Source organism: Nothoprocta perdicaria, unplaced genomic scaffold (genome assembly GCF_003342845.1).
Source record: "Nothoprocta perdicaria isolate Ctin4 unplaced genomic scaffold, notPer1 scaffold_15, whole genome shotgun sequence".
Lineage (NCBI taxonomy): Eukaryota > Metazoa > Chordata > Aves > Tinamiformes > Tinamidae > Nothoprocta > Nothoprocta perdicaria.
Genome location: NW_020454649.1, coordinates 6,481,954 through 6,495,796, shown reverse-complemented (window position 1 = coordinate 6,495,796; position 13,843 = coordinate 6,481,954). Strand labels below are relative to the sequence as shown.

Sequence of the window (13,843 nt, the reverse complement as noted above, 5' to 3'; positions counted from 1 at the left end):
GATGCCCTTCAGTGTTCCATCCAGGTTTCCACCAAAGCTTGCAGGTTTAAAACTAATTACTCAGCTGAAGCTTCCCAAAGAGCACTAGGGATTACTTTACTCTGTGGCTAGTTTTCTGGTTCCCCAGATGTCTGCCTGGAGGAGGAACGAAAAAAAAGATTAAAAAAAAAAAGCATGATGCATTTATTGCCGAATCCTCTCCAGTCTTCCAGCAACTCTTACAATTTCTTTAGACTTCTATATATGCACTTACCTGGTAGCTCAATTAAGCTACTCCACCTGCAGGATGATACTTACACCCTGCTTCCATCTCACTTTTGTGGGAGATGAGGCAGCCCAGATGCAATGGAAAAAGGAGGAACAGGGAAGCTCCTCTGCGCAGCCCAGGCTCCCAAGCTGCCGGCCTCCTTGGGCTGCTTAGGCTGCTGGACAGCAGTCAATGTGCAGAGAGGAGCTGCAGTCACTTCTCCAAACAGCTTTGTCTTCTCTTGAACAAAACTTAGCTGCCAAGCACACCCAGAGCCTGCAAGTTTCACCAGTGAGGAATCCAATTCTAGAAAGGAAGCTTCAGGTGAAAAAATTCTGTGAATGTAAGCAAAAAGAAGGAGCAAACAGGTTTTAAAATGCCACATGTAATAACATACCCTGTTACAGGCGTGGGGTATGTGTGTATACATGCACATACACTACCTTGACATTCACACCAGCTGTGCTGGAGAAATCTGCATTTCTGTGAAATCTGATTTTTGTCAAAGAAATCCACAGTATTTAATGACCAAAATAACACAGCAGAATGAACAAATGTTTTATTGGCATGTTCATTGTTGTAAACAGCATCTGGCATGAAAAAGTTTACCAAAATCATTTATTATAAATTAGATGGTATTCCAAAAACTACGGAGACTTGTTCTCTATTGATCTTTATGGACCAAAGCAAAAAATTGCTGTTCCTAGGCTTTGCAATGAAATCATGTTGGCTGCATCAGTCTTTGCACCACAACCTGAACTACCAAGAAGTTTGTACTTGTTGAGGTGTTGGAGGTTGCCCAAATACTTAACTACATATAGCTACAGAATCAACTCCAGGAAAAAAAATAAAATGACTTTCAGTGGGTGAAGATGCAAACTTGTAATAGTCTCAAAAACAAAATGTACAAAAAAAAAGTAGCTGAACAAAACAGAAACTTCATTAACAAGGGGAAATACAATCCTAAAGTACCCAGCATTGTCAAACATAAAATGAATACAAATTTAAATAGGCAACTATACTTTCAAATGTACACAATGAATGCTGATATGTGAAAAGAAATACCATGGTAAATAGCTGAACTGCAGTTCTGTTAAATGGAGAGGGCAAGTTTTATTTACACATCGAATGCAATAGCTGCTCACCAGCTTCCAGAACCTATTAAAACCCCAGTTTACCTTACAACAGCCTTTCTGCTCAACAAGCCAACACCTGCAGCAGCTTTCCAAAGACACCTGTCTCAGCCTGCCCAGTTGCTGGAAGGATATTCTAAAACCTTACAACACTTGCAGCACTTCCGTTACGCATCTGCGACCCCTTGTTGCAGCTTTTCCAGAACCCTTATTTTAACATGTACTTCAGACTCTCTGATGAGGTAATGTGTGTATCAGTGAAACAAACAGGAAAAAAAAAAGAATTCTTTCATGGCCTTTGCACAGCTTTTATTATTAAGCTATGAATATCCTGTTTGAAGCTAGTTTCACTAGCTACTATGTGCACACTGTCCTCAAAAATTTCCACTCATTTCCCTCCCCGCCCACTTTTTAGTTCTAATCTTTTATTTGCACATCCCTTTTAGCTTTACAGTACATTTAACTATAGTGCACAACATGATTCCAAGTCAAACAGTGACCCACTGGGGCACTGAGCTTCTGACTGGGAACACGGCCCAGTCAGTGCTGGTGTCAGCACTTACACCTAATGAGTGTCCTGCCGTAATGGCACTACACAGTAGTAGTGAACTTTTTTTTTATTTTAACAAAAAATTTCCCAGGGAAAATGCTATAGCAAGTATCAGTCTTGAGTCAAATCTTTATTTGGCGCTCCGTCCAGATATATTTTTAGTGCTTTTTCTTTACGAGGAGAGTAGGTTACCCGGTGTCCAGTTTTCTGCAGTCTGCTGCTTTCTTTTTTCATCAGTTCATTTCTCTGCTCCTCTGTTAATTCCATTAATTCTTCAGTTTTATCCCTAAAATGAAAATATTTCTTAAAACATACCTTAAAATTATCATTTTAATCCTAGTATTCTGTTTTGCAGAAAGCCATATAATTTTCTCCAAAGACATCACCTCAGAAAATAAAATCTTTGTGCTCTAAAATGTAGTCTTGTGGTACGATTCCCACAGATTCCAGTAGGGAATAAGGTATATTCATCCAAGCAGGTTTGCAGGAACCCATGGAACATTTTCCAGCTCAAAGTTTTCAACCCTCTCACCCTAAGTAATTTTCTCCAAGACAAGAGAAGAACAATGTTCTTGTGGAATTGTATCATTCTACAAGCTAAGATGCAGATTTTTACTGCAATACATACCTATAAAATATTACTGCGCCATCATCACAAATATACAGAGGCCAGACATTCAGTGTAGAAACTTTTGGATTCCAGTCCAAGTCCTGGTGAATCTCTAGTACAGAAATGTCACATGGAAAGGTTCCTCTACCCTGAAAAGCAGCAATTACTTTGTGAATAAAATTACATATCTATTCCAATACAATATAGAATGCACATATCATCTTACTAACCTTTGCAAATTCTATGTTTTCTAAGGGTATTCCACTTATTTCACTCAGCTGTAAAAGAAAGCAAAGATTGTAGTTTAATACTATTTCACATAAATGTTATGTAGCATCTATATAGAAGTCAGCATGCATGCCAAATCTAGAAGTCCAATGAAATATTTAAAAAGTAATTTATAAAAGAATGCAGTGAAACAGTACCAATGTTTGATACTTCTGCTGTGACAGTACATCACATTGCTAATCTAAGCAGTAGGGAAGCAATAAAAAAAGCAATAATATGCACACTCCAAAACACCAAGTGACCAGCTGCCTCATATTAAACAGCTGCTCCAGCAACTGGCCCCTCATCAGTTTACCTGCATCAAATGAAAGGTACCACCACATTTGACCTAAGACTGGACAAAGCTGCAAAATTTATCTGGGGAAGCAACCAGAAAGAAAAGAGTGGGCTGAAAACATTTGCTACCACAGAGGGGTCATTCTAATTTGTTTTTACTGGTGGGAGCAAATAGATTAATGCTGCTCAGAGAAGATAGTGCTAAATTATTCCTTACACAATTCTTAAGATAGGAAAAGAGGCGCCAGCTCCCCAGCCAGACAAAATTAAAGCCATGGACAATTTCACTTGGATGGAGGCCTAACACAAACGCAACACTGGGCAAGGCTGAGAGGAGCACCTTCCAGCTACGTGCAGAACCCTAATGTACGATCACTGTCAATTTTAAGGACGCAAGATTTTTGGCAGATGTCCTTTTGCTGGCATCACCATGCAGGACAGTCTTTTTGCATCTGGGTACACCAGGTAAAAATAAAGATTTATCTTAAAAGCTGAACCCTGCAACACATTGGATTAATAAAGTGTTCTCAGCATGAGATGCACTTCATACTCCAGATATCTGCTAGGACAGCACATGGCTGCTTGCCTGCTAGTGGGGTCTTGGCAATAAGGAAAAACAAGAGGCAATCACATGAAAACTATTTTTCTTTTCGGCCAAAGTATAATTCAATTTTACTAGATCCCATTACATAGCCTCTGGGCAAGAGCTCTCAAATTCAGGCATGAAAAGTCCAAAAGGTTTCATATTTTGGAATGCAAAAGTAATCTCTTGGGAAAACAAAAAAAAAAGGAAAAAAGTGATAAAAGCCTAACTTTGCTTTCACAGGTTATGCTTTCCAAGAATAAGGGCCAATAGTTGAATTCAAGGCTTCTTCAAAGGTGCATTTGTTTTTAAATACTTGCATTCACACTTCAGTATGAGCCAATTTCATGAAGCTACAAGGTAAACTGATGAATCCTATGGTTCTGGTAATGGGAGGGGAGAAGCTCTCAAAAGCTCATGAAGAAAAAAATCACTAAGTAGCTATGAAGTTATCAGTACTGCACAATGAGAAAAAAATCATTAAAGCTCTTGGCTACCACAAGAAACTTGCATCATATTCCACATTTTACCTTCTCTCTCAATTCATCAACACTGCTGCTTTCCAGCACGACTTCCTGGAAAGAATCCAGCTTCATCTCCGATGGCCTCCAACGTCTTGACAGAACAGCAAGCTGCGACATAGATTTCATTTTTTCTACACCTAAGAAAAAGAATAGAGTAACATCACAAAATAGTCCTATTTAAAATCAGAGGGTTTTAGATAGCATTTGTATACTCAAATATGACAGGCTGCATATTTACACAAACTAGCCAAGATTAAGCGAATAGCAAAACGAAGGAAAAGAAAAGGAAGATAAGGGGAGGGAATTAGTTGCACTTTTCTATTTCCTCATTTCAAAGGGTTGTTCATAGTTGCCATCTCTCAAGAGTAACACTGGGCATTTCTCTTCACGAATTGCCCCATCACACACGGCTTGGTCACGTACCAGCACCCACCCCTCCAGCCACGGGCCAACCTCCGGGTTTTGCACCCTCCTAAGGCCCTGGGATGTGCTCTTTTCCAGAGCAACCTTGCCAGCTTCTACTTCTCACACAGTGACTTTCAGCTTGCTTAAATGTGCTTTAACCTACCATCTTTAAAGACTTTTAATACTCTAGCATTTTCATATCACTTTCAGGTATCAAATTCTTCTAATCTAAACAGTAATACTGCTAATGCCATTATTAGAGAAGCCTATATGATACCAAAGGGCTGGGCTGATTATTTTTAATTCAGACTAGTTGTCATTTAGCATGCAGAACTTGTGGCTTTAACACTTGCCTACTAACAATTTCATTCTGCATGAAAATAACAACACTCTTTGAGCTTCCTTAATGCCTACTTGTATCTTGTCCATGGCTACATTTGTGCTGCAATTCAACACTAAGCTACTACCCAAAAGGAAAATGCAACCACTTAATCCTTCTCAGTGTTTATTTCAAGTCTGAAGTAATTACACAAGATGTCTTTGAAACCAGAGACTAAATTAAATATTCTTGCAACAGTCTGATGTAAAGCTGCTACGCTATGACACAACTGAAGTTACTCTAAGGGATGTCATTTAACTAATGCCTCCCACGGGTACTTGTAAGAAGAGCACAAGAGCGGTGGTGACAGCAGCAGCCATAGAAATCCTGACTTAAAGCAGCTGCCTTAACCCTTGTGCCAAGCCCTGTAGTGCAGCAGGTACCAGTGGCTTTTAGTCCTCGTGGAAAACAGTGAGATTTCTGGGCTAAAGCAGCACATTTGGGCCAGACAGTAGGCACAGTATTACAGAACAACTGAAAGCCCCATGACACTTCTGCAAGCTGCGTTAGTGATGATGATCTACAAAGTTGTTATTTCCAAGACTCAATAGAGGAAATGTGGCAAACTACTCCAAAACTAACTCAAAAATCTAAAACAGGAGAATGTCAAGGTATCTGTCAAGTGTGAAAGAACAGAAATGTCTGGGGGAACCTGCAGTCCTCCCAAACTAATTTCAAAATTTTACTAAAATTTTGACTATGCAAGTACAAAAATATTATGATGGAACACAAGTATGAAAAATGCTTATGAAACTAGAGTCACAGTTATTTGAGGCTTCTAAGCCAGAAAGCTTCAGTTTCTACTCGCTCTGCATCTTTTCTTCACACCTTCCATCTGTTCTCCACAGACACAGAAAATCAGCACGGCCTTTTCTACTAAAATTTCACTAGCAGCAATCAAAAAAAGAAAAAAGGGAAAAGCATCATGATTACCCTCAAGTATTTCTAAGAAGACCTCCCAGTTGCTTGAAATATTGATATCTTCTTCATAGACATGATAATCCAGGAACACAGTGCCTGGGTTCTTCCAGGTTTTCTTTCGTAAGCGAAACCTGTGAACATGGAGATAAATGATCAATTTTAATCGGCTCCTAGCAAGTTACCACTGCCACACAGTTTAAAATAGAATAGTCTGACAGCTGAAACACAGCTCATTTGAGGTACATTATGCTTATCAGGTACAGCTTTAGCATTCAACAAGGTACTGCTCCACTCATAACGCTGCATCATTCAGAATAACAGGAGCACAGGCCCACGTGTGCTTGTTCAGTGCATGAAATGTGTAAGGAAACATTTTATTCCTATTCCTATGCAGGATGAGAAGGTCATGTGTTCCCAAATGTCTCCTGACAGTTTTCTCCAACAATCTGGAAAGTAGCTGGGGAGCTCAGAACGCTGGTACCTGGCTTATGTACTGAAATCTACTGCATCTCTTCTAGTCACAAGACAGAGGGACGAACTTTGATTCAGACAGAACAACACAGAGCACTGCCACGGGATTAAGCACGAGGACAGAGCTTGCAGGGTAACTGCACACTCCTACACAGAAGCAAATAAATCTTGCCACGTGCCATGTAAGCCTAGGGCACCACACAACGTAATCAAGCACAGCAGACTAAGCCTCTAGCCCAGTCAGGGATCATATTGGTGAGGGTAAAAAACTCCTCACCACTCCTTTTGACAGACTGATACCAAGAACTGTAAATTACCATCTGTATTCCCAGCTTGATTCAAACACAGTAACTTGTTTCTACCCTTTCACAACTTCATCATTCCGAAAAGAAAGAAAATACCTTTGTAAAGAAACGTTTAGTGAAGTAACTTCAGCGCTGATTGCAGGCTCCTTACCTGTCAATGGTTAAGTCCAGGCCACACTGTTCTTGCAGCTGAGGAAGGAGCTCCTCTTTGGACTGTCGGACAGTCATTCCTTTAGCAAAAACTGCATCTAGAAGAAACTTGCATGGCTGCAAAGGTAACAGATACAGAATGATTACACAGTTACAAATAAACAAATCTACAAACAAAATAGTCCTGTCCCTTCCAGATTGTCTTTTGCCAGAAAAAGCTGTACTACTCAGCCAATCATTCTGGAGAGCATTGCTTGCAACACGCACAAAGACAATTGCTTATAGTAGCACTATACTACTGATAACCACAACCACAAGCAAATATACTTTCTCATTTGAAGAATTCTTTCTCAAGAATTCTGCATTGCTTTCCTACATCTTCATTTATCCTCTACTTACACTGCAGAAATAAAGAAACTCAAAGGAGATACAATAAATGATATTCCAAGTGTATACTTTAGATAATACAGGAAGAAATAACCTCAATTCCTCTTTTTAAATACTTGTAAAGATAGTAACAGCTTTAAGTACTGCAGGAATACTTTTAGGAAAACAGCAGAGTCTTGATTTTCTTTCTTTTCTTTTTTTAAACTCCAAATATTTCAGAGAACAACGGTGGCTACAGCATGCATTATCATGAATCACTATTTCTTGACACTGAGGTATTCAAAAACCTTACCTCTGGCTCATTTACTAAAAGCTGGTACACTTTGACTCTGTATTCCCCCTTCTTAAGGGCTCTTCCAAGTCTAATCGTAATCTATAAAGAAAATGGAGTATTTGTGAGAAGTGATCTCAAATTAAAACACTTCGTAATCACTGCCAAAACTGACACAATGACACAATTAACAAAGATGTAGAGTATGGTTTTTAAATTTGGCTACATGGTATCAATATATTTAATTACTCAAAACTATTTTTCAATAACCTTATTATCATCGGAAAATGACGACAGGGTCTCATTGAGCCGGACACTCTCAAACTCCTGATTGCTGGCATAGACACGAAAGACTTTGAAGTGGGAGGATGGAACTCCAACAAATGGCTCCAAATGTTGCTTGAAGGCAGACAGTGTAATTCTTTTATCAACATGCACCACCAACCCTGAGCAAAAATGAAAACAAAGACAACATGAAACACCAAAAAAAGTATTTTCAAGTATTATTTATACTCACAGTATAAGCTATAGTAAAATTACTAAAATGATGGTCAATGGCCCTTTTCACATTTTACCTTTGGAGATTCACATGAGAAGCACCGGCAGCCCAGAGCTGGTGCTCTCTAGGTACTCAACACCTAAACTTTGATTACTTTTTATTTGAAGTACCAGTTTTTTCAATACTGTCATTACACAGAATATAGCATATAAAAATATACATAGTATATAAGCAGTAATAAAAACTAGATTATTTTAAGACACTTTAATACATACATTTTTGTCCTTCTCCTGAACCTTCATCTGCAGTGTAGGGTTCTGACTTAAAGTACATATATTGTGCTTCTCCTCTACTCTTGCCACTTTCATCATATTCACTATCAGTTCCAGAATCTTCTTCAGCTGTATCCCAGGTTTCTTTCTTCCCCTGATTCGCTTTGGATCGCCTACTGCTTGTGATGCTGTGTGAATCCAGCCCATTGGCCAAGGGAATTGGGGCACTGTCCACATTGCACAAAGTGTCACTGCTGTGACTGGAACTCAGGATGTCACTGTCCACCGAACTGGTGCTCCTGTCATTATTCACATCCGAATCCGACCGCTCCTCAGACTGCAGGTTTTCCGGATCAGAAACCTGAATCTGGTTTTCAAGCTCCCTGTTTTCTGCTGACGCTGAAGAGTCTATTTCATTCACTGGTGATTCAATGTTTTCAAAATCACTGGCCTCTGTGCTTTTGCTGCTATCCCCATTATCCGCCTCCTGCTGCTGCTGCTGCAGGGAGTAGCTTTTAAGCTTTTCAGTGCTTTCTTCCAGAACTGCATTTACGTATTTCATATTACCAACAGGTCCTTTCACTCTTTCACAGACTTCATCCAAGTTGCCTGAGTCTCCACTTGACTTCTGATAAACTGTTCGTCTGAACTGAGATGCAGGCGGTTGCTCTGGTAAGGAGACATACAGTCTGATTGTATTTGCATGACGATCCAAAAGTTTCCATAAGTGAGAGTCCATATACACTGCATGACGGTCCAAAGACTCAGAGCTTTCAATAAATACCTGAGTACAAAAAACAGGACTTAATCATAAAGTATCATCTGAAGAAACAGCAAAAAGCAACAACAGCAAACTCCTAGGATTCATCATGAACTAGAAGTTGTATCAACATGCCATCTTCTGCAGTCAAGCACGTTCAAAGAACATTTTACGGAAAAGATATAATAAAGAACACATAGCTTAAGAGGCATTTCATTCTTTTCATAACCATGTTAAGACTGAAATGAACAGCAACCAGACTGATAGGTGCAAAATAAGCACTTTACTTTTAAAAAAAGTACTACTTAAAGAAGTATTCCTTCCACTCATGAAGATGTTTATATACCACAAGGTGCACCTTCAATCTATACAGGCTACAAATAAGCACAAAATGAAAGGTTTAAGATCAGAGAACATACTTTGTTGCTTCTAAAAAAGCCTTCTGCTTTCAATGTTTTGCTGGACACATTCAGAAGACGCAAGTCATTGTAGCAACGTTCGAATACCACCCGCATCGTTTCAGCAGGCAGGTGTGTAGCCTAAAACAGGACATGGACGGTACAGTAAGATTTGCATTCTACAACCATATCAAATAGTTGAATATTTCTAGAAGCAGTAAGAGTAGGTAAGCCCAAAAGCAAAAGTGGTCTAAGCAAAAATGAAGAACATGACAGGAGTAAGCCTCCCAAGCCCACTCAGTCCCAGTCCATCTCTCTCCATCCTTTGACAAGTAATTTTTCCTCATAAGGCAGAAAGACCCCCAAATGTCTGGATCTTCTGAGAACTGGCAAGTTGCTAATATGAACCAGAACAAGTCTCATTCTTCATGGCATAAAGTATCTGAAAATACATATTATTGTCTATCAGGTTGGTACACTCTTATTAGACTGAAATAAAATTACTGGAACAAATATTATATCTGTTTCAAGGCCTCAAAATAGAAAAATGTTGAAATTGTTTCTGTTTCAACCATTTTTTCACAACTAATACTATGAAAAGTTACACCAGTCAGAACTGAGTTAGGCAGAGCTAATTAAAACATCTACCTTTTCCCAGGGCAAAAGCAGCAGTGAAGGTCCATGCTCTAAGACCATCTAAAATTAATCTGTATCTTAATGACAAAGGGCTGTTGGGATGAAGAGAGTCTGCGCAGAGAATAAGGACACAACTTTGGATGCTAATTTCCATTACCAAAGCCAACCGGGGAAGTTGTATGTCGATTCAGTTGTCCTGTAACAGTTTACTAGTTCTGGCACTGACAGGATACCTCAGTGAGATAACTCAACTTCCCAGCCTATAAGGACACAACTTGACTCTCCAGAACACCAGGGCAGCTGAGGCTGGGGAACACCTCTGGAGTAGCCCAGTCCAAACCCCTGCTCAAAGCAGGGTCAGGTAGGGCAGGTTGCCCAAAACCACTGCCAGTGAAGTGTCTAGCATCTCCAAGGATGAAAGCTCCACCATCTCTCTGGGCAGCTTGGGACAGCATTCAACCACCCGCTCAGTAAGGAAGGGCTTTCCTGTGCTCAGCCCCCAGGCAGCAGACTGTTCCTGGTAAGCTCTTAAGCCATGTGCCAGACAGTACCTAAGCTGGTGCAAAGCACTGCAGAACGGTGGATGGAAGCAAGAACCAGACTGCTCTAGGCAGCAGTGTAGTAAAGAGACAAGCTCAGCTCTGCCAACCCTTACACAATGCGCAGTCCAAATGAACTGTAGCAGGTGCAGACTTTAAATCATATTTTAACAATTAGAATGACTAAAATTTTTTTATACAATGCATGAATGATTCTAAGTTACCTTTGAAATAAGCTGTTTGAATTCTGAAACTGTTTGATTCAGATAAGCTCGTACACTTATTGGAGGAGCAACAGATTCAGTCTTCAGGTCAACTACATGAACCTTTACCATGACCTCTGTAGGAAAGAGGAAAAAGGAAAGATAAGCATGCACATGAGGCAATTCAACAGAGCAAAACCCCATTCAGTGTCTGATATACAGGTTAAGGCATTTCATAAATCCATTCAATTTTAGAAGTTCAACTGCAGAATTCCATTTTCAGATCAATTTTACTGCCAAGGAGCTAAAAATACCACAGCTTGCCCAATTTTTGAACATCTTACAACTACTTCAATTAGAAAAGTATTTGCTGTGAAGTGCAGTATGTAATTTGGAATACTGCCAGTTTCACAAAGACTAGTATAAAAAAGCTCTTCTCTTACACATCATGAGAAGTCCGATACTATGCAACTTTCATTTTCATACCATCACACAATGTATGATTTTAGTGCATCTTTGTATGCAATTAAATGACTTACCACCAGGTTTATAGCACTGGAAAAACTGGTCTGGTCTTCTTGTTTCCAAAAGTAAGTCAAACATGTAAGTTGATTTGACCCCTCCAAGTAATAGTCCCATTGGTGTATCCTCTTCTCCTTCATAAGACCGCTCCAAGTAGTCATGGAACTCATCATATTTAACAAGACGACAGCAATCCAAAGGAACAGACTCTTCCAAATCCATTAGCTAAAATGCAAAGATGGACTGTTTAATAGTGACTTATTTGTAGGTTTCACTTTTTTTCTTGTGAACCATTCATGCATACTTAGTGCATATGCACTATTCATGCACATGCATCTGTAACTTTTACTTGAGTCTACAAATTTCAGTTTTGGTCAGGGGACAAAAAGAAGTCTACACATGTGAAACAGAAGCCTGTATCAAATCACAGAACAGTTAAGGTTGGAAGGGACCTCTAGAGATCATCTGGTCCAACCCCTGCTCAAGCAGGGACACCTAGAGCACAAGGCACAGGATAACACGTGGCACTCTGTATTAAGATACAGAGAAGACAGAATAAGGAAACTGGAAAATATGTACACAGAACACATGGAGACCTGTCGCAAGAAATGCATGCAGACAGATAAAACCACTCAGAACCTTAAGAGGCATCCTAAGAGGCCAGGAAAATTGCAGACACTAATCATCACCTTTCACGTATCTCAAGGTGTTAACTCTCTCCAAGTCTACCCTACCTGCTCGAAACTCTTCTAGCAAATGATGTATATGTCAAAACAGTACAAGTAGGTTAAACTAAACTAAACTCACCAAAAATGCAGGCCTTCAACTGCTGCCTCTTTTTGGCAGACAAAAATCAAAAGATATTGTGGTGGCCAATGATGTCACTGTATTAGTTATGCAGGAAGTCCTCTTAGCACAAATCTAAGAGCTCATTTTGGTGCAATACAAATACCCAAGTTCAGGATTCTTTCCTATCACTGTGACCACAGACCAGCAGGCCTGTCTGATTTTAGAATATTGGTATATAAAGTCATACTGCCCTTGAAAGGGATGCATCATCTCAAACATGGAAATCACCTCATGGCTAACAGAAAAACTTGGACAACAATTCCCAAACAGAAGTAGCCTGCTATTGGAAAATACACAGCAATAGAAATTTAGACACTAATAATACATAACAGAAATGCAAAATACCAACAAATTATATCTAAAAGTTTAGCCGTACTGTTGCATATGATATACCTTGTAAGCTATTTCAACAGCTTCCTTCAGTGTCCTGTCCTTATGAACCTCTAATTTGTTCTCCATCATGATTTGTTTAACGGGATGCATGCAGAACAACTTAATCTATGGAATACAACAATAAAAAAGGTTAACACAAACTGCATACTTCTTTCATATTAAGTACCTCTAAATTTATAATTCTGTTTTCAACAAATCCAATAATAAAATACATCTCTAGTTCTACATCAGGCATGGGACAATTTCTATTCAGCTGGTTATAGAACTGCGAATAGAAACCATCAAGGATACAACAGATGGCAGGGAACTATTTATTTATGTACCTATACCTTTTTACAAGCTAGGGTATAACATGGTAATAACCAGGATATCCCTAATCTCTGGACTGTGTAAGATCCAACTATAAGCACATCATCTAAAACAAAATGCATATAGGAACAATGGATACGAAATTCCTTTTTCACATACATAGCTACATTTAGAGCAGAGAGCTTTCTGAGAAAGCAACTGACTGATTCTTAGGCAGAGCAGTCACTGATATAAGGACTGATCACCTCAAGTCACAGCTGTATGTTTTGTTTGTGGTCAAATTCATGTCAAAAAATCCATCTCTACGTCAAAGAACTAGCTACCACAAAAATCAAGAAACATTCTTTCAGAAAGCAAAGGATCACCATATTATTTGAAGAGATTTAATGGTACAAGACAGCTAACATGCCATGGCATTGTTTGGAATTCATTTTGCTTTTATCAAGTATTTGACAGATTTAAGAGGTTTTTGTAATAGTAATTCTGTTTTTAGAATAGAATTTTTTAATAGTAATTCTAGTTCACATGGAACACATGGACTCTACAAGAGTATATCTGGTAACCTCTAACAGATGCTGCTCTGTGTTGAATTCATTCTAAGCAATTCATTGTAAAAAATATATATGAGAATATTTATTACAAGGGTTATGGTACTGAATCACAATTTACTTCTTACACTTCACTGACAATATAATTCTATTGTTTTATAGTTCTATAGTTTCTATTCAGTAGAAATTCTAACCTTGCAAGTGTTCCGCTCAATTTCACGTTGTCTCTTTTCTTGTTCTTCCAATTCTCTCTCTTTCTGCACCAATTTTTTAATATGCTCTGGAAATTCATGTGCCTCAAGAAACTCTGTCAGGGCAAAAAAAGAAGTTTCAAATTTATAACAGAGAGGTAAAATGTTGGTAGACTTAATTTAGTTATTCTATTATAGGTAATATAATAGCAACTATGCATAAT

At 38.9% G+C, this 13,843-nt stretch overlaps 1 protein-coding gene across 1 annotated transcript in view; it reads right to left on the bottom strand.

The window, feature by feature from the left end:
• Window positions 1-959: 959 nt before the first annotated feature.
• Window positions 960-13,843, bottom strand: part of USP47 (ubiquitin specific peptidase 47) — a 42,170-nt gene continuing 29,286 nt past the window's right edge. Inside the window, exons 15-28 of the mRNA XM_026034786.1 lie at window positions 13,623-13,735; window positions 12,572-12,676; window positions 11,347-11,554; window positions 10,829-10,944; window positions 9,451-9,570; window positions 8,275-9,055; window positions 7,771-7,946; window positions 7,522-7,602; window positions 6,844-6,959; window positions 5,929-6,047; window positions 4,218-4,348; window positions 2,771-2,818; window positions 2,559-2,689; window positions 960-2,216 (exon numbers count right to left, since the gene is read on the bottom strand). Of these exons, the coding sequence (XP_025890571.1) occupies window positions 2,042-2,216; window positions 2,559-2,689; window positions 2,771-2,818; window positions 4,218-4,348; window positions 5,929-6,047; window positions 6,844-6,959; window positions 7,522-7,602; window positions 7,771-7,946; window positions 8,275-9,055; window positions 9,451-9,570; window positions 10,829-10,944; window positions 11,347-11,554; window positions 12,572-12,676; window positions 13,623-13,735 (2,420 nt within the window). The 3' untranslated portion in view covers window positions 960-2,041. The remainder of the gene's footprint in view (window positions 2,217-2,558; window positions 2,690-2,770; window positions 2,819-4,217; window positions 4,349-5,928; window positions 6,048-6,843; window positions 6,960-7,521; window positions 7,603-7,770; window positions 7,947-8,274; window positions 9,056-9,450; window positions 9,571-10,828; window positions 10,945-11,346; window positions 11,555-12,571; window positions 12,677-13,622; window positions 13,736-13,843) is intronic.